This window comes from Lissotriton vulgaris, chromosome 3_2, assembly GCF_964263255.1.
Source record: "Lissotriton vulgaris chromosome 3_2, aLisVul1.2, whole genome shotgun sequence".
Lineage (NCBI taxonomy): Eukaryota > Metazoa > Chordata > Amphibia > Caudata > Salamandridae > Lissotriton > Lissotriton vulgaris.
Genome location: NC_141690.1, coordinates 286,897,265 through 286,922,994, shown reverse-complemented (window position 1 = coordinate 286,922,994; position 25,730 = coordinate 286,897,265). Strand labels below are relative to the sequence as shown.

The window sequence follows — 25,730 nt, the reverse complement described above, 5'->3', positions numbered from 1 at the left end:
CTGAAAGCAGAGGGGACCAAGTTCGTACTACGAGCCAGTAGTCAGAGGGTACCAGGAAGGCACCGGTTGGCCGTCACCTCGACCAGGTGAGTGGGAGACGCTAGGCTCTGCAGTCTCACGGACCAGGAGGCGTTGTCGGCGACCACGGTGGAGGTGCGAGCTGTCCCACGTAGGATGATGCTGTCGGCGTCGCTGGGCCCAGGATGGGGCAACAAGCCTTGGCAGATCTCAGGGCCATGTGGTGGGCCTAAGATGGCGTCTTGAGTGGACCAGGAGGGTCCGGGGTGCTTCTCGCAAAGATGGAAGCAAGGGCCAGTCTGGAGCAACCAGACCAGCAGTGATGATTCTCGGATGTCGTCACAGAAGGGCACAAGCCAGCGGCTAGTGACCAGACAACGTGCTGAGCAGCGAGCAGAAGGGCCCCACGCAGATCGTGGAGATGCTGGGAGACTGCACTTCGGTGCTGGAGCGGCTCAGGGTCGGGGCTTCTCGGACCCCAGAGCACTCACCAGAGAGTTACCTCGATGGTCGTGCTGGTTTTAAGAGCGTGCAGGTTCTGATGATGGCCGGTCCCTCGAGGTCTCGTCGCACCCACAGATCACAGCTGAGCTGATGACGTGGGTAGAGGTCAGAGGTGCCAGGGAAGCCGGTTCTCGTCGAGCTGGGCCGTCGGATTCCTTGAGGAAGGACTTACAGCAAACCGCAGAGTTCTTAGTTGGTGCCCGCTGATGCAGGGTGACTACTCCTTAGTCACAAGGGAGAAATCTTGAGAAGAGTCTTGAATGTCCTTTCGTAGAAAGTAGTTCTTGAATCAAAGATGATCTAATTTGGAAGGGTCCCCGCTCCGGTCTTTATTCTAAAGAAAGGGGTGGGTACATGACTAGGTCCTGCCCTAAGGGTGGGACCAGGAAGGGGGGTAGTTACACCCCTCTCCCCTGCCGGACTTTCCCCAGGCCAGGGCTGTCGCCCCTGGAACTGGTTCTAACCGGCAGATGCGTAGTGAGCACCGGGGTGCCACTCCGCAGTCACCTTCTCGCCAAAGCCCTACCTACCCAGAATACACAAACCCTGTCTGGGACGGTGCGAACACCGCCCTCGACAGGAAACCCTTTGTCCAAGTGCTCCTCGCTGGAAGGACTCCCAGCAGCAGGAGGTCAGACTCGTGTCTGTGGTGGCAGCATCCATTTTGTGGAGCTGAGGCTTCAGTTAACTTTAACCGGGGTTCACAGTTACGTACATGTCGTGTCCCTCTAGAAGGGTGGAATGCTAACCTCGTCGCCAGCATTGGTGAGAGGGCAGCACCCCGATTCGTATGACACCTTACTCGACATGCCTTGATAACGCGGCACCGGAGTTACCGATATGGTACGCGTTATCATGGAACAGCTATTGGGTCTTGATTCCGCAAGCTGCAACCGGGCTCGGCTCGGGCCTGAACCTAGCTCACACGAGCCCACGCACTCTGCCTTCAGGATTGTTGGACAGGCCACATGACGGGCCGCTCTCCCCCGGCTCGACCAGGCCCGAGCCCAGTCATACAAGCACCACACACCACCATTGTACGTCCTACGTCCCCTCAGGGACACCTGCCCTCGAACATGATCACCTCATGGGCCCGATCCACTGCCGACCCATGCGCTCAGCCTGGGCCGCCATCTTGGACACTTCATCACGAGGCCGCCTGGCCCCCGATCGACCTCAACCCTGGGCCTAGCCCGGCCTCAGACATTCCGGCACCACCCTCCACCCAGGAGGTGAGCGAGCTACTTGGCAGGTCAATGGGAGAAAGAGGTGTCGATGGCTCTCCCCCGGCCAGTGCCGCTCGCCCATCGCCTCCCCGGGCGCTGGCTCCACCCCCCCGCTGGGTGTCTGGACTCCCTCATCCCGGACCTCCCGACCTCCAAGTGCGAGGGTCCGGACATCAAAGCCCGCCAGCCCTATAACTGGGGCAGCTCCAGAGCAGGAAGGCAGTTGTATCTTGGAGTCGAGAGACGTAAAGAGGAACTCACCCTGGACGGACTACTGGCGCTGCCGTAGCTCTGTCCTGTGCACCATCGTCCTGCCTGTTGGCGCTGCCACAGCCGTCGTAACCTTCATCCTTCATCGTCGTCCGGATCTGCTGGCGAGGCCGCGGACCGTTGTAACCGTCATCTGCATCGGGACCTGCTTGGCTTCTCCACGGCCCGTCGACCATCCGTCATCCATCCCGGGACCTGCTTGGCTTCTCCACGGCCCGTCGATCATCCTTCGTCCATCTCGGGACCGGCTTGGCTCCTCCACGGCCCGATCAGCAAACACACCGAGCTCGAGGATTGAGAGCTATTTAACTCATTGGCAACTAAGACTGTCCCGCTACCCCTTTTTCCTCAACCAGAGATCAGAACCGAGGGGACCCCTGAGTCCAGACCTCCTTGTATCATATCAACGTAACCTAAGAATTGCCTATAAAGTCTCGTTAACCTTCAATCTTGTGTGGTGTCCGTCTGTGGGGGGGGGAAGTTACTTATCTGTACAGTCGTTGGAGACGGCTCTCCCTGGAGACCTCTCCCCGTAATCTCGGCCGACCCTCCCGGTCCGTCTAACATTGGTGGCCAGCGGCGCGATCCGAATCACCGCATAACGTACAGAGAGTAGCTCACCCCACAACGAACAACAATGTCAACTAAAGAGAGCGGATCAACTGAGAAGTTCCAAATGGAAAAACTCGAGGAATACAGCCATCGTGAACTAAAGCAGTTCTGCATCGAACTAGGTATCGCTACCACCGGACTAAGTACCAAGGACGATTTCAAGCATGCCCTAGAATCTTGGGCAGAGACCGGGGATGTCGAAGCCCCTGAGCAAAGCACCGCGAAAAATACCAGCACGGGCCCTGAGGGGCAAAGAACCAGTCTCTCGCAAGACGAGATCCAAGAAAGAGAAAAAGCCCGACTACACGAACTCGAAATGGCCCGACTCAAGATGGACATAGAACTCAAATTGGCCGAGCAAAAAATAAACTTAGAGCACCTTCGCCTCCGAGAAGAAAGAGAGGAGAAACAGAGGCAAAGGGAGCTCGAGGAAAAAAGACTAACGTACGAGCACGAGCGGAACCTAGCCGAGATCAACCTGCGCAAACAGAATAAAGAGTTAGGGGTGCCTGACCGACCGTCCACCCCAGGGACCACGGAGAAAAAAGTGCACATCCCCAAGGATGTGGTCCGAGAATATTTTCGAGAAGACGACATCCAGCAATGGTTTAAGGCCTATGAAATCGCGATGACTGCGCACCGGATCGATAGAGCCGACTGGGGAGCCGGCCTATGGGGCAAATTCCTTAATGAGGGCCGCGATACTCTGTTACAGCTCCCAGACCACCAGATGACCTCCTACGACCATATGAAAGCGGCCCTCCTCACCCGCTATGGCCTCACGCCCGAGATGTACCGTCAGCGGTTCCGAGACTGCACACGCATTCCAGGTACAACTTGGGTGGACTATGTAACGTACTTTAGCAGAGCCTTCGAAGGCTGGATCAGAGGGAACAACGTCACGACCTACGAGCAGCTGTTCAATCTGATGGTATGGGAGCATCTGTCCAACAATTGCTTCATTGAACTACGCCAACACCTCCTCGACAGCAAGTTAACCGATCCCCGGCAGCTCGCAGCCGAAGCTGACCGGTGGGAGATCACCAGAGTGGGCCGGAATGGGTCCTACGAGCAGAACAGGAACAACAATGGTCACCCCCGACCCAGAGGAGGAGGAGGGGGCCAAGGACGAGGAAGAGACAACACTCCGGCCGCCCCCACTACCAGCACCACCCCCCCGGCCAACCGGGGCAGCACCCCGGCGCGACCGGGATACAGAGCCAATGTTACATGTCACCGATGCCAACGAGTCGGCCACTATGCAAACGACCCAAGCTGCCCGCAGTATCAGAGTCCAAGACCCCGCCAGGTGGCCGCCGCGGCACTAGGGGAAGAACAGATCTCCGAGGAACAAGAAACAGACGAGCAAGAGTATCAAGAGTGGGAGCCAGCAGCCATGACTCTCGCGTGCTTAGGGGGAAGAGACATGGTCCCGCGGGTCCCCCTACCCGCTAACACCCAGAAGTACAGCCAATGGGTGAGCATCAATGGACAACGGGCCGAAGCCCTTCGAGACACCGGGGCCAGTGTGACAGCCGTCCGCTGTCATCTGGTGACCCCAGAACAATATCTACCGAACATTCTCTGCCCTGTACGATCCGCCGACAACTCAGAGAGTCTGTGTCGGATGGCCTGCGTCCCCTTTGAGTGGGGAGGGGTCTCCGGCATGCTGAAGGTAACGGTCCGAGACGACGCCCCCGTGGACTGCCTCCTCGGAAATGACCTGGAAAGCTCCCCGTGGGCAGCCGTGGAGCGAAAAGAACACTTGGGGATGTTGGGCGTCCCAGACTGGGCGTGCGTCACCACCCGGTCCATGGCCGCCCGTGCCAACCCTCACCCCGAAGAACCAGAATGGCCGGCGCCACCGCCCCCGGTCGCCCCCGCCGAGACCCCCGACCATGGTATCCCCCTCGAACTTGCCCAACCTTCCGACCTTGCTAATCTTGACCAGTGGGCTCAAGAAGGGGGACCCACACAAGAACAATTTCGTCAGGAGCAGGAGACTTGTCCCTCCCTTGAGGGACTCCGACAACAAGCGCTCGCCCAAAGCGCAGGGGATACCTCCGGAACTCATTGGGTCTACTGGGACAATGACCTATTGTACAGCGAGCAACGAATCGCCGAGCTAGGGGCCAACCGAGTACTAGTGGTGCCCCTCCGCTTTAGAGACTTCCTGCTAAATCTGGCCCACGATGTCCCCCTGGCAGGGCACCTGGGACAAGATAAAACCTACAGCCGCCTAGTGACCCACTTCTTCTGGCCAAAAATGAGAAACGATGTGCACCAGCATTGCCGATCTTGCCCCACGTGCCAAGCCAGTGGGAAGAGCGGCCGCAAATTAAAGGCCCCCCTGCAACCCTTTCCAGTAGTCACGACCCCATTTGAGAGGGTCGGAATAGACATTGTGGGACCCCTAGACCCGCGTACAAGACAAGGCCATCGCTTCATCCTGGTACTAGTGGACCACGCCACCCGCTACCCTGAGGCTATTCCTCTCCGGACCGTGACAGCCCCAGTGGTCGGCCGGGCCCTGATGGGGATCTTCTCCCGTGTGGGGTTCCCCCGAGAAGTCGTCAGTGACAGAGGCACAAACTTTATTTCCAAATATATGAAGTCCCTCTGGCAACAGTGTGGGGTCACCTACCGCTTCACGACCCCCTATCACCCCCAAGGAAACGGACTTGTTGAGCGGTTCAATCGCACGCTAAAAGGGATGATCGGGGGATTGGAAGAGCCCCTCCGTCGCCAGTGGGATGTGCTGCTGCCGTGCCTCCTCTTCGCCTACCGGGAGGTCCCACAGAAGTCCCTAGGCTTCAGCCCATTCGAGCTGCTCTATGGGCACCCAGTACGGGGGCCACTCAGCCTGATCAAAGAAGGCTGGGAGATGCCTCCGGCCAAGAGTCCGCCCGATGTCTTCCGGTACCTCCTCACCCTCCGCAACCAGTCCCGAAGGTTCAGAGACCTAGCAAAAGCCAACCTAGAGACAAGTCAAGAGGACATGAAGAAATGGTATGACCAGAACGCCTCATCTATTGAATTCGAGCCGGGGCAACAGGTCTGGGTAATGTCCCCCACAGAACCGTGCGCTCTCCAAGACAAATGGACGGGACCCTTCAAGGTAATCGAGCGCAAGGGTCCTGCCACCTATCTGATCGATATGGAGTCCGCCCGGAATCCGCTCCGAGTCCTCCACACCAACAGACTGAAACCCCACTTTGCGCGAACAGAACTCAGTCTCTTGATGGCCACAGACAATGGGGTTGAAGACGACTCCGAACCTCTCCCTGACCTCTTGCGGACCCAGGAGCAAGACGGCTCCGTGGATGGGGTCCGACTCTCGGAGTCCCTCACCAGAGAACAACGCCACGAGTGCCAAGCCCTCCTATCACGATTTGCCAGTCTGTTCTCCCTCACCCCAGGTGTCACTTCCTGGTGTGTGCACGATGTGGACACCGGAGACAACCCTCCTATCCGCCACCGGGCCTACCGCGTACCTGATCGGGTACGGGCCTGCATCCAGGCGGAAGTAGCTAAGATGCTCACGCTCGGGGTCATCGAGCCCTCAGACAGTCCATGGGCCAGCCCGGTCGTACTGGTCCCCAAAGCGGCCGCCCCCGGAACCACACCAGAACTCCGGTTCTGTGTCGACTACCGGGGCCTGAATGACGTCACCAGAACGGACGCACACCCCATCCCCCGGGCAGATGAACTGGTCGACCGAATGGGCGCTGCCCGCTACCTCAGCATCTTCGACCTGACGGCAGGTTATTGGCAGATCGGCCTCACATCCCGAGCACAAGAACGTTCTGCCTTCTCCACCCCCGATGGCCACTATCATTTTAAGGTCATGCCCTTCGGCATGAAAAATGCCCCAGCGACTTTCCAACGGCTCGTCAACCAGGTCCTGGCGGGGCTCGAAGAGTTCAGCGCCGCCTACCTGGACGACATCGCTGTGTACAGCCACCATTGGACCGAGCACCTCCACCACCTCCAAGCAGTACTACAAGCCCTTCAGCGAGCTGGCCTCACGATCAAGGCCAGCAAATGTCAAATTGAACAAGGGTCGGTGACCTACCTCGGACACCAGGTGGGAAGCGGCCTAGTGGCCCCTCTACAGCTGAAGATTGCCGCCATCCAGAACTGGCAACCCCCTATCACTCAAACTGAGGTGCGAGCCTTCCTGGGCCTCACGGGCTACTACCGAAGGTTCGTGAAAGACTATGGTACCATCGTGGGGCCTCTCACCGAACTCACATCAAAAAATCAGCCCAAGAAAGTGAATTGGACCCCAGAGTGTCAAGCGGCATTCGAACAGTTAAAGGCCGCCATGTGTTCCGCTCCTGTGCTCCAGGCCCCAGACTACAGCCGGGAGTTCATCGTCCAGACGGACGCCTCCGACCAGGGCATTGGGGCAGTCCTGTCCCAAGTGAACACCGAAGGCCTTGATCAACCGGTGGCCTTCATCAGCCGGAGACTCCTACCCCGGGAACAACGCTGGAGCACCATAGAAAGGGAAGCCTTCGCTGTGGTATGGGCCCTCAAGAAGCTCCGGCCCTACCTTTTTGGCACCCACTTTCGGGTACAGACTGACCACCGACCCCTGCAGTGGTTGATGCATATGCGGGGGGAAAACCCAAAACTGCTACGCTGGTCCATCTCCTTGCAAGGTATGGACTTCACGGTTGAACACCGGCCTGGGTCCGACCACGCCAACGCGGATGGCCTGTCCCGGTTTTTCCGCCTCGACGAAGAGAGTCCCCAAGAGGATGGGTAACTCTCCCCGCCTTCAGCTGGGGGGGACGCATGTTGGACAGGCCACATGACGGGCCGCTCTCCCCCGGCTCGACCAGGCCCGAGCCCAGTCATACAAGCACCACACACCACCATTGTACGTCCTACGTCCCCTCAGGGACACCTGCCCTCGAACATGATCACCTCATGGGCCCGATCCACTGCCGACCCATGCGCTCAGCCTGGGCCGCCATCTTGGACACTTCATCACGAGGCCGCCTGGCCCCCGATCGACCTCAACCCTGGGCCTAGCCCGGCCTCAGACATTCCGGCACCACCCTCCACCCAGGAGGTGAGCGAGCTACTTGGCAGGTCAATGGGAGAAAGAGGTGTCGATGGCTCTCCCCCGGCCAGTGCCGCTCGCCCATCGCCTCCCCGGGCGCTGGCTCCACCCCCCCGCTGGGTGTCTGGACTCCCTCATCCCGGACCTCCCGACCTCCAAGTGCGAGGGTCCGGACATCAAAGCCCGCCAGCCCTATAACTGGGGCAGCTCCAGAGCAGGAAGGCAGTTGTATCTTGGAGTCGAGAGACGTAAAGAGGAACTCACCCTGGACGGACTACTGGCGCTGCCGTAGCTCTGTCCTGTGCACCATCGTCCTGCCTGTTGGCGCTGCCACAGCCGTCGTAACCTTCATCCTTCATCGTCGTCCGGATCTGCTGGCGAGGCCGCGGACCGTTGTAACCGTCATCTGCATCGGGACCTGCTTGGCTTCTCCACGGCCCGTCGACCATCCGTCATCCATCCCGGGACCTGCTTGGCTTCTCCACGGCCCGTCGATCATCCTTCGTCCATCTCGGGACCGGCTTGGCTCCTCCACGGCCCGATCAGCAAACACACCGAGCTCGAGGATTGAGAGCTATTTAACTCATTGGCAACTAAGACTGTCCCGCTACCCCTTTTTCCTCAACCAGAGATCAGAACCGAGGGGACCCCTGAGTCCAGACCTCCTTGTATCATATCAACGTAACCTAAGAATTGCCTATAAAGTCTCGTTAACCTTCAATCTTGTGTGGTGTCCGTCTGTGGGGGGGGAAGTTACTTATCTGTACAGTCGTTGGAGACGGCTCTCCCTGGAGACCTCTCCCCGTAATCTCGGCCGACCCTCCCGGTCCGTCTAACAAGGATCGTTAAGGCCTGCCATAGGAGTGACTGATAGGAACTCGGGTGTCCATTGTATGGTTAGATATAGAGCTACTATACCTAAAGCGAAGGGTGGTTACACGTCTTCGCCCCAGCTGTCGCGCAGCCAGTTGTGTCAAATTTAGGAGGCCAGCCAGGGGTGGCATAATACATGCTTCAGCCCCTGGCGGCCCTGGGTACACCTATGCCCTGCGTTACGGGGTCTGATAAGGTGGCCCAGTACCAATTGGTAAATGCACCTAGGGTACATTTCGTAATTTAGAAAGAGAACAGCCAGGCTGTGGGTCTGATTAGCAGGCCCACAGCCAGAGAAAGTCGTAAACCAGTGAAACAAAAGCAAAAAATCTGGGTGATCATAGGATTGCAGACCCTACTCTCCTACATGCATGACAACTGCATGACCTTGGTAGAAAACAATGAAAACCAACTGCTTGAAACTCATCCAGCAAAAGAGAAGTATTAGTCTCCCCGTGGATGAGGTAGGGGGAATCAGCAGGACAAGCAGAATCTTTTTGGGGAGGAATGCCCTGAGAGTGATTCTGGTGTTCATGAGGAGCCTCGGATCCCCCCTCCTTACAACCAATGGAAGCTGATCCTATCTCCTTTGACTCCGACTGTCTGGGGGTCCCTGGTCCACTTGTTTCACCCGACCGGACTGGGGGTGGGAGATTTTTTTTTCCCTAGCCGAGGACTCGGACTCCTCAATGCCTGATTTAGGTTTGTCAACATCATCACAGTCTACATCTTTGAGCAGCAGTTGCACGGATAGATAAGTTATCTCTGCTGATCGGAAAAAGAGATCAGGACAATCAAGAGGCAAAAAAAGTCCCACAGCTGAAAAAAGAAGAAGCAGTTGAGTAACAATAAGGCTGTTAAGGACCGGTAGGAGCATTCAAAGATATGGTCCCCCAGGCTTAGGAGGGATTATTCAGCTGTTCAACTTTTGGACAAGCCCGCCCAGGGCATGGAGGGTGCTACCGCAGGATCTCCAACAGAACAGGAACCTCAACACTCCCTAATTTTGGCTACGATTAAGAGAATGCAAGCTAAAGTGTGGACAGATAACCGAAGGGCCTGGCAGGCTTCGAAAAAAATACAAGGCATGGTCAGGAAAATTTGAAAAACCTGTACTGAAATTTCCCACAGGATAACCAGTATAGAGGCTCGGACTGATACTCTCGAACAGGAAGTCGAGGCTCTTTCCAGGACCCTAAGCTCATGGAGATGATGCAGAAGATGGAGGATTATGAAAACAGGCAGAGAAGGAACAATTTAAGGTTACTGGGTATTCCAGTAGGGAGAGAGGGAGGGGACCCCAGAGACTATGTTGTTAAACTTCTAAAGCGTGCATTCCCAGAACTTACGGGATGGGATTTGTTAGAAATGGGGGTCTCCGATTGGCACAGGTAGGTACTTGTGACAAGCAGGGACCCTCTCCTCTAGTCAGGGCAAGGGACCTACTCTTGAAAATAACCCCTGCTCACCCTATAGGCGGCGTGGCGCGAGCAGACAAGGCTAATCCCCAGAGCGTTCTGGATTAAGCATTTGTAACAATATACAGTAATCAGATGACACACTACAAATGGACACAAGTCTAGCTTTATGTAAAAATATAGTATTCTTTATATCAGGTTTACCACAAGTCTCAATAACATTTAAAAAGGTTCCACAATACTATCTAGCATCAATCAGTCTTCAAAGATGCTTGGTTAAAAAGGTTGTGCGAGTCGTAGTACTCCTGTGCGACCCGTGCGGGGGTCAAAAGAAATGCTTTACAGAGTCTCACGCGCCTCGCGGACACTTCAGTCCGAGGCACTGCACACAGTGTGAAGTGTACACAGTTCCTTTTGCTTGACGGAGTTCGATACGGACGGTGCAAAAACCAGACGTCTCACGCAGCGGTGCCTTCCTCGTGTGGTGCGAGCTACGGCTCGAAGAGCTCAATAGTCACTTTACTTTGAGGGCGGCGATGCGTTGTGATTGGGCAGGCTCTTCGTTGCAGCGTATGGGCCGGTCCTGGAGAGGGGACCGGTGCCTGACCTCAGTTACTGGGCAGCGGTACGATTCAAAGAGGTACGAGACGTACCTACCGCGCTACCCGCCACAGCTGTTCATGAACAGCGGCGGGGCGCTTTAATCAGGACGATGCGAAGGGGGAAAGCGGGCACAAGGCGACGTCCGTTCTTTGTGTTGTGAGATAGGAGCGGTGCTTGTACCAGACGGGTCCTTTCTTGCGTTGCGAGCTACGGCTCAGATAGGGAGGAGTCACGGTGCTCGGACAGAGCGGGGCTGGTCCTTACGATGCGAGCTACGGTTCGGCCAGGCAGAAGACACGTTGCTCGGCTGGACAAGTGCACACAGCTCTTCAGAGTGCGTGCTGGATTTCCACGAGGGGCACTCAGTTTACTTCGTCAGTACTGCAGGGAAATGCAGCGCGCTTGGCAGCTTCTCTTCCAGGGGGTTAGAGCCCAATGGTCCTGGGGCTCAGTTCAGGGGGCAGGCTCACACGCAAGCCCTTGGAGATTGTTTAAAAGAATGCACAAGTTGATAAAAAGTCACTTCAGTCTTTCTCCTCTCCTTCTTGCAGCAAGGCACCCACCACCGGCCAGTCTCCCAGGTCAGAGACAGTAGTCCTCCATGCAGCTTTTCCAGGTCCTTCTCGTCGGGCAGAGGTTCTTCTTGGCTTAAACAGGATCTTATTTCTTAGGAGCAGGGCTGCTACATTTATACAGCAAATATTTTGTTCTTTCATGCCAGGGGGCCTGTGCCTTGTTCAGTCCAGCTCTCGAGCACTTTGTTGTGGTGACTCTGGCTTCTTCTATCAGTGCGCAGGGCACAGACATCAGACACTCCCCAGGGGGTGGAGCCAGCATTGTGGTGGCAGAGCACAGCCCTATTCAGAGTCAAGGGGCACTCCTCCCACCCATCCTGGTGTAATCTCTCTATTCACCATCTGGCAACCCCAGCCTGTCTCCTGTAATTCCCCAGCCCTGTCACTCAAATAAATCAGACAGCAGATACACATAAGAGCAGAGGCGGGCTGAAATGGTGAGGCAAGCAAATACCAACTTTCTAAAAAGTGGTATTTGCAAACAGAGAACATTAAAATAAACTTTGCTAAAAAATGTATTTTATTATTTTGAGTTCAGGCACACCAAACTCGAATTTCTACCATGTTCCCTGAGCCTGCTGGGATTATCGAGTGTAATAATTCCAGCAGCCCATTCTGGCCTATGAGAACAGGTAGCCCTACAATAGTGAAAAACGAAAATGGCTGTAATTCACTATTAGGACATGCCACACACATCAGGGCATGTCCTACCTTATGCTTGCAATGCACCCTGCCCTTGTGCCTACCATAGGGGTGACTCACATGAAATAAAGGGAAGGTTTAGGGCTGGCAAGTGGGTGCACTTGCCCAGCCAGCATGATAGTACCACACTGCACACAGGGTCTGCAATGGCAGATCTAGACACATTTTACAAGACTGCTTCTGTGGGTGGCACAACCAGTGCTGTAAGCCCACTTGCAGCATTTGGAGTTACAAGCCCTGGCACTCCTAGTGCACTTCACTGGGGTCTGACAGTAAGTCAAATAAGCCAATCATGTAATCCAATCACATATGCAGTTTTCATAGGGAGCACTTGCACTGTGGCACTGATTGGCAGTGGCACAGTGCTCTGAGCAGCTAACACCAGCAAAACATCTGAGGCACACCAGCAAAAAGTGGAAGGGAAACTCACGCCAAGGTGCCAGGTCTAACAGGATTGGACATGAGAAATTCAGACGGCACATCGATTCCCCCTAAAGCCCAAAAAACAATGGGTGGATAGTAATGCATATTGTAGGGCAACATTTGTTTATCATGGAAATTTTATTTTGAGACAAAGTATTTTTGATTTGACCTGCCCCAGTGCTAAGAGGGATTTTGAGGGTGTTGCCTTCTTTGCATGGCCAGACTTCGCTTATGCTACCGTAGAGCGCAGATGGTGATTAAGGCAGATGTTTGCCCCCCCCCCCTCCCCCCCCCCCCAGAAAATAGGTGCCGAAGTGTTCCTACAATATCTGGCAAAATTGAAGGTATTATGGAAGGGTCGTACCTGTACCTTTTTTTCGGAGGTTCAGGTACAGGAATTTCTCACGGATCAACTAGTGGGGACTGATTCAGGGGGAAACACTCTGAAATATATTTCTGAATCCTGGAAAAAAAGCGTGGGGGAAGAGAGAAAAAATAAAATAAGAGGTGGAATAAAAAAAGAAATATATATATATGATGGTTTGCCACGGGGTCGGTGGAAGGGGCCCAGGGAGTGGGGTTTGCGTGATGCTAGACAGCATCATACAGGCCAGACCTGGTTGCTCAGGGGAGTGGTGAGGGTGGGGGGGGGGGAGGGTTTGGTTGAGGAAAGAAGGCAAAACAAGTCAGTATGAACGAAGCATGTGTGGAAAGAGGTATAGAGGAGGGGTGGTGACCCATGGAGGTAGTTTGGAGGACATTGTAATTTTTAAGGGTTGGTGCTTAGGGTGTGGTGGAGAAACATTATTTACTAAATGATCAGGCAATGATCTGCATCCCATCTAACAACCTATGCGGCCTAAACGACCCTAAGAAAAGACCCAGGACTTCTCTGGGTTTAAAACTTCTGAGTGCGGACGTTGTCTGCCTCCAGGAGCCACATATTGAAGTTTCACAGAGAGATATTCCTAACTCCTTGGGCTATAGACTGGTAGCTTGCACCTCCCATGGCGTGCGTACTGCTGATGTGGCAGTTTTATCCTAAGGAAGCCTGCTGAAATTCTCACAAGTAGGGCATGATCATAGGGGGAGATGGGTAGTCGTAGTTTGTCATTCACCCTGTGGAGGCAAGTTCATGCTATGTTCAGTTTATGGCAGCGTGCTTGATGATCCCTCCACACTAATGCAGGTTTCTAGAGAGTGAACGGGCCGCCCCCTACCTGTGGTTTTGTGCGGGGATTTTATTCTCAACCTCCAAGGGAGTTTTGATATAGGTGGACACTTACAATACACTGGGAGGAAGCCTAAGGTGTGGCAAACCCTCAAAGGGGTATGCAAGGATCATTGACTGGTCGATGTATGGCAATAAAAGAATCCGATTGTAGACACGGGTATACATTATTTTCCGCTCCACACGGCACACATGCCCGTCTTGATTATTTTTTGTGTCTAACAAGTTGGTCACGGACTGCGAGATCGAAAGATACTCACGGTTTCTCTCGGACCACAATCCTCTTGTCTTAGGGCTGCAGGGAATAGGCGGGAGGCAGGTTACCTCATGGAGCTTCGAACGTGCCCTTTTAACCAACTAGGAGTATTGTGAGTATATCAGTAGGTGGATCACAACTTTCTTCGAGAATAATGGCAGTGCCTCTGTTTGTGTGGTGTGGGATACTTTTAAGGCCTGCCTAAGGGGGAGACCTTAAAATTCTCATTGACGGGAGGAGCCAAGATGGCGACCGGAGCGGACCTGTAGGCTCCCGGCTCCGCCAGTCCTTTTTTGCCGCACTGACATCGTGATTTTAATCCTGGCGCAATCGAAGGTAGATTGTGTGCGAAGCGGCGCTGATCCCGGCGGTGCTTTCCCGGACCCTCGACCTGCCCGGCAGCCGAAGATATTCGCCTCCTAGCCCACGGCCCTGGACCCCGCTTACGTGGGCTCCTCCTGCCGTGCCTCTGAGACCTGCTGCCGGCCGGAGTGCTCCGTCGGCGCTGGCTGCTGAGACACCGACGTGACCCTTGCAAGGCGCTGCCCGAGCCCAGCCACCTGTGAAGACGCGAGGCGGACGGAGAGAGGGCAGTGCTCACGGAGCTGCAGATCCCCATCGGAACGGAGCCTTTGTTTGAGGCGGAAGGTACGGGGAGAGGACTGTCCGGCCATTTTGGGTCGCATATAGCTTATTGACCCCATGCCTCGCTACCCGGGATTGCCGAGGGGCGCCTAACCTGCACGGAATGTCTCTTGGGCACGGCGCATGATACTCCGCCAGCAGCTAAAAGGGAGTGCGCTGGTGCTCTCCTTAACCCGGTGAACGTCGTGGAGTTTGGTCACAATGGCTCTGTGCGCTGCCATGATTTGTGAGGTGATGCGCCCGTCCACGCCAGTGACCAGTGCTGCCCTGTCTACAGGAGAGCCCGAGACTCGAGAGATTCCCCGGGGACATGAGGTCCAGGGGCTACAGCCTGAGATTTCCCTTGGCACTGTCCTGTCAGCCCTGTGCAACCTCCGTGCAGACGTGCACCACTGCTACCGAGAATTGGGGGACAAGCTGGACGACATGGCGTCTACGCTGAGGTGGGACACTAATGATCCGGTTTTGCAAAGCTGCCGCCTGCCACCACCTGCAATGTATGGGGCAACAGCGCTTTCTCCTGCCCGTTGTACATCTGAGCTCGCTGTCTATTTTGCTGACGCCCAAGATCACCAGCCTGACGACACCACCCGGGATACTTTGTTTCCCCTCCCAGTGAAGAGTGCAACATTGTGGCCGGACACTTTATCGTGTGTGCCTCGGGAACTGTCTGTGGCGCTGCGGCTGCCTTCTCCTCCTGCGCTGTGCCTCTTGCCCATACTGCCTACAACATCGTGTACTCCTAGTGTTATTATGGAACATTCTGCTACACTCGACGGACTCCCTGGTGACTCATCGTGGCCATTTTGTGCTCCCATATTGTTGTCGTCTTTCCTCTCACCATTTTGCTCCTTTGTTCTGCGGTGGGCGGGCCTCTCTTGGGAAACGCATCTGAGGGTGTATCCACGTTCGGGTCAGGGCTAGGCTGCTTCTCCTGTTGTTGGCTGCTGGGCTGGTGGACCTGGGTCTGGGATTGTCTCTTGCGTCCAGATTACTTGACCGCTGTTGATTAATGCTTCACTCCTGTATTTGCCTTAATGCTTGCTGCTTATCCTGAACTTGGGGTGGAAGGTGCATTAGTGACTGGTGGGGACCGGGTTGCCTGGAATTGATCCTCCTCCTGTTTTCTTTTTTGTCTTTGAGAGTCGAAGATTAGGGTGTCCTTCTCTCCCTCTCTATATCACATGGTATGCCTTTTTCTTTTCCTTCTCTTTCTTTCTTTCTCGCTATATTTCGGGTTTATTGGGCGACAGACACACTGCTGAGGGGGGGGGGGCAGGCCGTAGCCTCCGCATGAGTGTAGGGTGGGGGGTTAGTAGTTAGAATTTAGTCATTATTTCTATGGTGCCTTCTTTTATTCCTATTTTTTATTTTCACTTTTGGTCTGGGTCCATGTCTAGTTTACTAGGGGTTAGGTGGCGGCGGGGACCGGGTGGCGCGTGAGGGGGGTCTTCTACCTGACTCTGAGAATAGCTGCCTTACTGCCTGGGGGGAACTTGCTGGTTGCCGTTGATATCCTGTGTACATGCTTGCAACTACGGTCATGCTCCTCCCGCATGGATCCTTCTTTTGCTTCTCTTTTATAAGACTTGGGACAGTACGATTTGTTTCAATAATTGCTTTAACAAAACCTTTTAAAATTAACCTTCACTGATTCTGGGACATGGTAATATGGTAATTAAAGTGTAACTTTTTAATGCTGCTCAAAATGTAGGATAATACTGTGTCGCCGTAACGCTGCATTGGTGCTTAACTGTTTTCGTGGCCGGCCGGTAGGTTGTAGGCCCGTACTTGTTCTGATTCGATGCACAATAAAGGTTTTCAAAAATTTAAAAAAAAAAAATAAATTCTCATTGACTAAGGGAAAGCAAGATAGGCTAATGATTCAAGTTAAACAAGATATCTTAGCAGTAGCTGAGGAGGACTTAACGAGGACCATACAACAAGCAGGCAATATAAGCGAAGCGCAAACTAAGGTAGTACTCGCAAGGACAGACCTGGAGGCAATTTTTGCAGACAGGGCAGCAGCTGAGTATATTGCCTGGAAGGAAAGATCTTATGAGTGCAGTGATCAGGAAGGGCACCATCTGGCAGTAAGAGTAAGACACAGGTGTTTCGATAGTGAGATTAGAGAAATACGCGATCCTACTTTTGGGATGGTTACCGATACTAATAAAATCAGAGAGGCATTTCAAGTGTTTTATCAAATCTTGTACACAGAGGGAAATCGGGTATGTCCTGAACAAATTAAGGGGTTTCTGGAAGCAGTACCCTTAAGCAAACTAGCCCTAGAAGAACGTGAAACCCTAGAAGAAGAGCTAACATGGGATGAGATATTGCTAGCTATCACTAGCCTCCCCCACGGCAAAGCGGCTGGTGTGGACCCAATCCCCTCAGAGTTGTACAAAACCTTTGCCCCCCAGCTGAAAGATCAGATAGTGCCACTTTTTAATCATATATATTCGATGGATCTATACCTCCTGATTCATGGTCGGTGGCAAAAATAGCTGTCTTTTTTGAAGAAGGATAAACTTTCTGCCGAGCTTGGCTCTTATAGGCCAATCACGTTAATAAACGGTGATTCAAAGGTTTACTCCAAGGTGCTGGCAGCTCAATTAGCCCAGGTCGTTCAGCAATAACATGGTTTTATCACTGGCAGGGACACCACCAACTATATTCGTCAAGTGATATCACTCTTTGTCGCTGCGGAAGTGACAGCAGACTTTATGGCTCTGATTTTGTTAGATGCGTAAAAATCATTCGATAGGGTCTCCTGGCAGTTCCTCTGGCAGGCGATGTATGCAAGGGACTTTGGTCCCGGTTTTGTGCATGGAATTAAGGCCTTATATCAACCCAACGGCTAGGGTTTGTATTTCGGTTAGCATGACAGGGGCAGTGACGATTACTCGGGGAACCCGACAGGGATGCCCTTGATCCCCACTCCTGTTTGCATTGTATACTGAACTTTTTTTAAGGAAAATTGGGCAAAGTACTGTCATTCCACCAATAATTATGCATGGCCTTGAGACCAAGATCCTGGCTTATGCCGATGACGTGGCAGCTCTAACGCCTATCCCGGAGGTTGCTATTAAGGCAATGGAGGCAGAAGCCACTATATTTGGGGTATGTCCGGTTTCTCGCTAAACAAAGAAAAGACACAGATTATTATTAACTAAAAGATTGTATTAGCGGATAACAGAGTGGTGGAGAAAGCACTATATCTGGGTGTTTATATCTCCTCTAAAGTTGAATCTTTCATTAATTATAATCTATATTCCTTGGCAGATAGAACTAAGAAAGGTTTGGCAAGATTAAATAATTTGCACCTTATTGATAGGCTGCTGCAATCTGATAAAGATAATTTATTTCCCGAAAATCTTGTACTTTTTCACAGCAATCCCATTAGAATTGCCTAGTGAATGGTTTAAAATCTTTGATGCTGTCTTTACTAGATTTTTATGGGCTTATTCTCAGCCTAGGAGAGCGCTGAGGTATCTTTCACTTCCTAGAGAAAGGGGGGTGGGCTCTCCCAAACCTTTGATTGTCCTACTGGGCTTCACTATTGCCATAGAGCCCGATCCTACCAAGGGAACCAACACAAGGGGCAGTGCCCATTACAATGCTTCCCATATAGGATTTATTGCTTGGGGAAGAGGCTTGGGGGTGTTTGATAAGGCAAGTTGAATAAAGCTACTATAAAAAAGTTCTGTTTAAGTGCCTTTTGGGCACGGCAAAGGCCTGGGTTGCAATACGGAAGAGTCTGGGCTGGGGAGACTGTATTTTTATACCCCTATTTTAAATAATCCAAACCTACCTGGAATCTTCAATGAAGGCTATATGCATGTATGGTTTGGGGAAAGTATAGATAAACTAGGTATCTTTTTCTCCCCAGCGGGCCTTGGCTCGTTTGACTAGTTAAAAACAATATTCAGTATAAATCACAAAGAGTATTTTTAGTACCTGCAAGAAAAGGATTATCTTCAGTGGAAAGCGGGGTGCCTAAGCAGCTTTGATAAGAATGCCCTGGTGGGTCGGCTAATAAGCAAGGAGCCTATCCGTATCGGGTCAATCTATCAGATGTTGAATGGTGAAATGAAAGATGATCTCGACAAACAGTGTATGAAATGGCAGGATAAGCTGTCGGTGACTGCAAAAAGAATTTGCAAAAGCCCACAGCTTATCCCAAACAGGGTTGATGTTGGCCAATCTGCAAGTGCAGTTTTTTAAAACTTGCTTTATGCTTAATATACGCCTGCAAGAATTGTGAAGTGGAGCTCGGGGCAGGGTACTAAGTGCCCAGCGTTGTTCCACGTTTAGTGCCGACATTGTGCATGTTTTTGCAACATGTTGTTCTTTGAACCATTCAAAGAATGAAATCAAGAGCTTTTTTTCGCACCAAGCTAGATATTAAGGTTGCATGGATTCCAATGGCCCGGAGTTGGTACTACAGGGGGACCTAATAAAATATTACATCAGAGTACTGAAAGCCTCCGAAAACAATCTCAAATATTTTCTAAAATTAATTTTCAGCGTAGCGGGCTCCCCATGGCACTCCAAGCTGGAACAAGCAATAGACCTGTTGAAAATCGAGGGAAAGAGCTTGCCCCTTCAGGAAAGTCCTTATTCTGTCTGGGTCCGAGCTGTAGAGCGCCAAGTCCAGACCATCTCGATTGAACTGGATCGCTCATCACTCCGTTATAACTCCCTCACATTGGCCCTGGACAAGTCATATACTCCTGGCAAACTTCAACCATATTTGCAAGATTCACGTTCAGCTCAAGCAAGAAAGAAAATTCTGTACTTGTGCCTCCTGGCCCTCAAGATTTTGGATTTTAATCCAAAATGGGCACGTACTGACAGCACCATCTCCTGCTGGTTATGCAACTACCACAGAGAATCCTGGCGACACATTTTATGCTGCGGCTCAAAGCTGGCCAGCGATCGTCGTCGTTTGCGGCGCCCGGCCCTAAGGGACTTGAGCCTCAGAACCTGCAGAGAGGCCTCGGACTCGTGCTTCTCAGAAACCACAACTTGCTCACTTGCCAGGGTTGGCACGTTTATCCATCAAATTAGAATTGCACTTGATTCCCATCAAAAGGCCACAGAACTCAGGGGTCTTGTCATTCTGCAATGAAAATGACCTGGAGCCCTAACCCTGTCAGTGGTCGCCACTGGAATCAGAAATCAAACCTGGGGCCAGACAGGGGGCTCGTTAAGAATTCATCTTAATGACAATTAGTATTATTAACTGAGTACAAAAAAGCCATTCTAGCTGCCAAAACCATCTATTTTTCCACTAAAATTCTGACAGCAGAAAATAAATCTATGGAGATTTTCGGTATAGTCAATGATCTAGCCTATTCTGACAGAGCTTCACCCCAACTCCCTCCTACCCAGCCCCTGTGTGACCAATTAAACTCTTACTTTCTGGATAAGATTGCAACTATCAAGGCTAATATCCCCCCCCCTCTTCTACCTTTGTTGATCCTTCCCCCCCTACTGACCAGTGCCATCTTACCTCAATCGCCCCCCTTACTGAGGAAGTATTCTTAGAGATACTTTCTAAGGTCAAATCCGGCTCTCCGGCAGACATCTGTCTGGCACGAATCCTACAACAGATTTACTCTGCTTGCCCCCAGCCCCCAATTACTTTCCTTAATAGTTCTCTTACCCAGGGATTTGTGATCCCCGCACTTAAATCAGCCACAATAGTGCCCATTTTTAAGAAGTCTGGCGCTGACCCGTCCGCCCCAGCCAACTATCGCCCCATTTCCCTACTGCCCTACTTGGGCAAGGTGCTTGAGCGCCATGTCACCTCGGTACTCAGCGCCCACGTAGAAGCAAATGGTGGCTTGGCATCCCGTCAGGCCGGCTTCCGCCCCAGGCACTCTACCGAATCCGTCGTGGTGTCGGTCCTGGACAACTTCAGGGAGGGCATGGACCACAACAAACATCAGGCTCTGGTGCTCCTCGACCTCTCCGCCGCTTTTGACACGGTGGACCATACCATCTTGCTTTCACGTGTCAGAGCGGCGGGAATCGAGGGCTCAGCCCTGGTCTGGCTATCGTCCTTCCTGAGGGACAGCACCCAGGCGGTCCGGTTGGGGGATTTCACGACTACCCCACTTCAAGTCACTTGTGGTGTTCCCCAGGGTTCCTCACTTTCTCCCTTATTGTTTAATCTTTACATCTTTCCTTTAATCTTTGCACTTCAGCAGCTGGAGGTCACCGTATATAATTATACGGACGACCTCCAGCTCATCTTCAGCCTCTCCTCCTCTCCCCTCTCTGTCTCTAATTTACAGTCTACTATGATTTTCATCAGGGACTGGATGAACCACAACCATCTCAAGTTGAACCCGGACAAAACCGAGTTGGTTCTCACAGGTGGTTCTTCCAGTCCCTGGAACTCTCTTTTCTGGCCCTCTTCTTTTGGTCCTTCCCCCACTCCTTCCTCCACAGTTAAAACCCTGGGCGTCAAAATGAACAACCAACTCACTTTACACTCACAAATCAGTTCTGTTGTTTCTTCCTGCTTCCTCACTCTCCGTACCATTCGCACTGTTTCCCGTTTTTTTCCCCCCTGGCACTCAAACTGATCATGTCCGCTCTGGTGATTTCGTGGCTGGATTACGCCAATGCCCTGTACAACGGCATCCCAGCGTATAGCCTGCGGAAGCTCCAGATGGTTCAGAACCAATCGGCACGATTGGTGTACGGTCTCCCGTGCTTTCATCATTCAACACCCCTCCTTAAGGAGCTTCATTGGCTTCCTATCATGGAACGTTCCCTTTTCAAAACCGGCTGCATGGTTTTTCAGGCTCGCCAGGGCTCTGCCCCCGCTTTCATTTCTTCCCTGATTAACGAATATGTTCCTGCCAGAGAGCTTCGTTCATCGTCCAAATCCCTTCTGCAAATCCCACGCTTCAAACGTAAAAAGTGGGGAGGGGCCAACTTTTCAACTCTGGCTCCTACCTTTTGGAACTCCCTCCCCGACCACTTACGATCTGCTTCACATTATTCCTCCTTCCGCAAAGACCTTAAAACCTTTTTGTTTAAACAGGCCTTTTCCTTGTAATTTGTCCCTGTTACTTCTCTGCGCCAGGCTTCCACGGCCCTGATTTGCTGGACCTGTCTCAATAGCGCCAAGAAACCGTAGGGTGAACGCTGCGCTTTACAAATGTTTTAAATTTAAATTCAAATTCAGAGAACGACCCTGTTAGACTCTTTATATAACTATTGATCCTTAGAGGGGCAAAGATGCGAAACGTTGCTAACCCAACATTGTAACTTAAAAAAATATATATCTTTTCATTGAAGTTTTAAATGGACACAAAGTAGTAAATAGAGCCTGCGTAGCCACGGTGCTATTTTAAAGCTGAACATTGGGTTTTTACTGGGGACGGGTACTTGGGAGGGGGGTGCTGTTTATGTGTTTTATACTGTAAAGATTTTAAGTAATCGCACAGTTAATAAAAAAGTTACTTACTGATTCCAAAGGTAATCTAGCTCGGATTTGCAGATGAAAAACTGACCCCGGAGATAGATTATTTTATTGTGGTCTCTATGACAATTTTTAGATTGGTATTAGCTACAGCCTGGCTAGACCCACAACCCCCACAGTTTCCAGTATTCGCTATTTCCAGTCTAGAGAAAGCAATCTAAGCCAGAAGGGTGTTAAAACAAAGAAAAAGGACCAAAATATGGGCGCCCTTATCTACATTAGAAATTTGAGGGGGTTTGAAATAGTAGGAGGGATTGCCCTGGCTCCCCCTTCTTTAGCTGCACCTTGCACTTTATATAAGAGACGTAGGTCATTTTTTCGCTGGCCTCAAGGTATAGAGCGTTTGAACCGCATTATTGTGAAGGAAGGCTAGGGTAAGGACACGCGCAAAGTGGGGAGTACTCTTTTTATTTATTACTGGTAGCCTTGCAATTCCATTTATTTTTGCACACTTGCACTTTGAAGAATGGTCTGTTGTTTACATCTTCTTGTGCCGTACTACTTACGGTCAATTATTATTTATGTCAGTCCCGTCATTATATTTATTCCGCACGCTGCACTTTATTTAATGGTTTGTAGTTGACAATTGTGCTTTGTTACAGCTGATTTCACTCTGCTCTCTTTCGAATTGATGTGTTACAATGAATTTGTACGGTTCTACCCAGACCGGGGGGGGGTGTTCAGGTTTTTTTTTAATTCTTTTTTTTAAAAGGTTTAAAAGGGCGAAAATGCACAATATTTTTTTTAAAACAATTCAGTGGTGAGGGAATGCTGTTTGACTATTCCCCCAGTACAGACGCCAGGTGGACAGCACCCGTGGCCGCATGTCCCTTCCATGCATGTCACTGGAGAGGCTGCCGGGGCCCAGTCCCCACTCACCTGTTTCTCCAGGTATGCCGCGAAGCACTGGTCCATGATGCGGTTCAGCAGGTCCTCGATGATGTCACAGACATGCTCGTCCCCATCCTCCCGCTCGACCAGTGAGCTCCAGTCGGACTCGGTCAGGCGCCCGGGCACAATATCCACGGAGACCGGGGGGGCCGGCATCGTGACGGGGGGAGGCCGAGACTTATCCAGCCGAGACTTGGAGAAGGCGGCTCGAGACATTGTTTGCTGCACACAAAGAAATGATTCCATGTTTAATTACATGTTTCATGATTTCACACTTCCATACCCTACAATACACAATGCCTCAGCACAAGTACATGGCAAAGAAATAGGTTCCATGCTTCTATTTTGTGTAAGCTAAATAACAAATAAGAAAATAACGTCATCTGGACACCTACCAATCCATTTTTCGCCGGTATCGGCTTCTGGCGCCGATACTTTGACGACATTTTTATCATATGGAAACAGGATGTCAATGATCTGCGCCAATTCCTTCACTGGATGAACAATAATTGTGCCGGGTTGTCATTTACCATAACAACCGACAAATCCTCTATCTCTTTCTTGGGTCTCACCATCTTTCACTGCGAGGGAGTATTGCTGACACGACTATATAGGAAACCAACAGAGAGAAATACCCTCTTAACCCCTTCACTGCGGCGGCTATTCCGCCGCAGTGCTAAGGGGGCGGGGCGGAAATGCAGCGGGCGCATGATGGTGACGGAACCACTCCGTCACCAGCGTCGGTTGCGCTGTGCTTATGACGGAACGGTTCCGTCATGGCCCCGCCCGCTCAATAGAACGCTCAGCGCAGGCGCGGAATTCGCGCCGCGCAGGAGCGTCGGTCGGGCCATGACGGAACCGCTCCGTCATCAGCACAGCGCCACCGCAGCTGATGACGGAGCGGTTCCGTCATCAGCAGGGGAGGGGTTAAACTATACCAGCAACCACCCAAGGGCCCATAGGGACTCCCTCCCTTATTCTCAATTTTTGAGAATCAGAAGGAATTTTTCCTGTAAAGAAGATTATTATAAGGAGGAAACTTTCCTATCCTCGAAACTGAAAGATCGAGGGAACCTCAAAAGAATTGTGAAAAATGCACTAAAACGAGCCTGGTATTGTCCAAGGGACACCCTACTAACTCCCAAACCCAAAAAAGAACTAGAGAGAATAGCTTGTGTGACTACCTTCTCTCCTGTATCAAACAAACTCCGTAAAATAATATTGCACCGCTGGCCAATCATGAATGCGGGTAGTGTGAACATTGAAAGGCCCTGTTTGCTTCCAAAAACAGTAGGAACCTCAAAGACCATCTGGTCAAGGCTGCCTTACCTATCGCTGCGCATTCCGCCACTCTTGAATCTGCTTGGGGTCTGTCCCCCATCGTGGGTCACTCTAAATGTGGGGGGTGTAATGTCTGTACTTTCACGATTGAAGGGAAGAGTTTCACGTTCAACAATGTCACAGTTAAATGCCACAGCTATTCAAACTGTAACACGAGTAACGTGATTTATTTAATACAATGCCCTTGTTCTAAAGTGTATGTGGGCCAGACAACCCAAAAGGTGAAAACGAGAATCTGTCAGCATAGAAGCCGCATCAGGTGCAGGACACCTAACGCCCCACTAGTCGATCACTTCATGGAGGCCAATCACAGCGAGGACGACATCAGATGGACAGTCTGGCAAACACTGAAATTACCGCCAAGAGGCGGTAACATGGCACAACTATTGAACAGGGCTGAACTTAAATCAATAATTCTGTTGATTCTATGAGGCAAGGATTGAACAAAACTGAAGATTGGACATCCTTGCTTTGAATACAGACTGTATGAACTTTGCACTCACCAAATGACCATCCAACTGTTCAACCAAGTGTAGCTAGGCCATTAGACATTGTCTATATAATTCTAATTACAGAGAACACCGTGCCTGCTGGCACTAACAACAATATTCAAATGTAATCTTAAATTGAATATGTTCAATCGTAATTCAAATGTAAATATTTTAATCTAATTATTGTCACAATTCTCACTTTGCGGTTCCGCCAAGGGTTCACACACTACAATGTTTTTAATCCCTGATTCTGCACTCCCTTGGCACTGAATCACATTTTATCTAGTGAATTACCACTGTTTATATGATTCGTAAATACTTCACTTCCCATTCCAAAATGGCCGCCACCCTGCGAGCCGGCACAGGCTGTCTAGTCCCCTCCTCATTGTCGCTGCCAATTATCCAAGATGGCGAGCCACACCCACGAGGATTTAACCACAGCCCCTGCGCTCCCTCCTATCCCTGCTATAAAGCACGACCTTGATTTTTGACCATCGCGTCCACTGCCTAAAGAGACTCCTCGGAGTTAAACCTAATTCCTCACTCTCACAACAGCAATGTTCTGGAGTTTGGCATCACTTAACCGTCCCCGTGCAATTTTTTCCCCCTTAGCTCCGCATGGAACCCTATCGTGGTTCTCAGCGCTAATTCGCCGAAATTGGGCTACTCTTTACCCCGGACAAGCGCCCCCTAAAATGCACCTGCTCTCATTCCTGCAAGCAGGTAACTATCCTTCTCTCCATAGGCACGTACAACGGCCGTTAGCTTTATTCTGCCCATCCATCCTGTCATTTTTTATTCCTCAGGCACTGTTAACAGCACCCTACCTCGAGACCTTGGGAACGTGGCAATTGAATCTGCGCCACTCTAAGGTTTGTTATGAGCCCCCACCACGTCCTTTGCCCGCGTTATTTCGCACAAGCCGTCTGGTTGTTTATGTCACGGCACCCACTTTTGATGTAAAACTGCGCCGTTTTTAACAATTTACATCACTACAGTAATGTCGCCTAACCACCACCCCACACTGCCCTATGCCTGCTCACACCAAAGCACCATCGGACACTTCTCGACCA

The 25,730-nt window shown here is 51.6% G+C and overlaps 1 protein-coding gene across 2 annotated transcripts in view; it reads right to left on the bottom strand.

Annotated features, from left to right (window-relative positions):
• C3_2H2orf81 (chromosome 3_2 C2orf81 homolog) overlaps positions 1-25,730 on the bottom strand; it is a 203,850-nt gene that overhangs the window by 103,380 nt on the left and 74,740 nt on the right. For both annotated transcript variants that reach the window (XM_086964384.1, XM_086964383.1), the window contains exon 3: positions 22,814-23,047. In XM_086964384.1, the coding sequence (XP_086820510.1) occupies positions 22,814-23,041 (228 nt within the window). In that variant the 5' untranslated portion in view covers positions 23,042-23,047. The remainder of the gene's footprint in view (positions 1-22,813; positions 23,048-25,730) is intronic.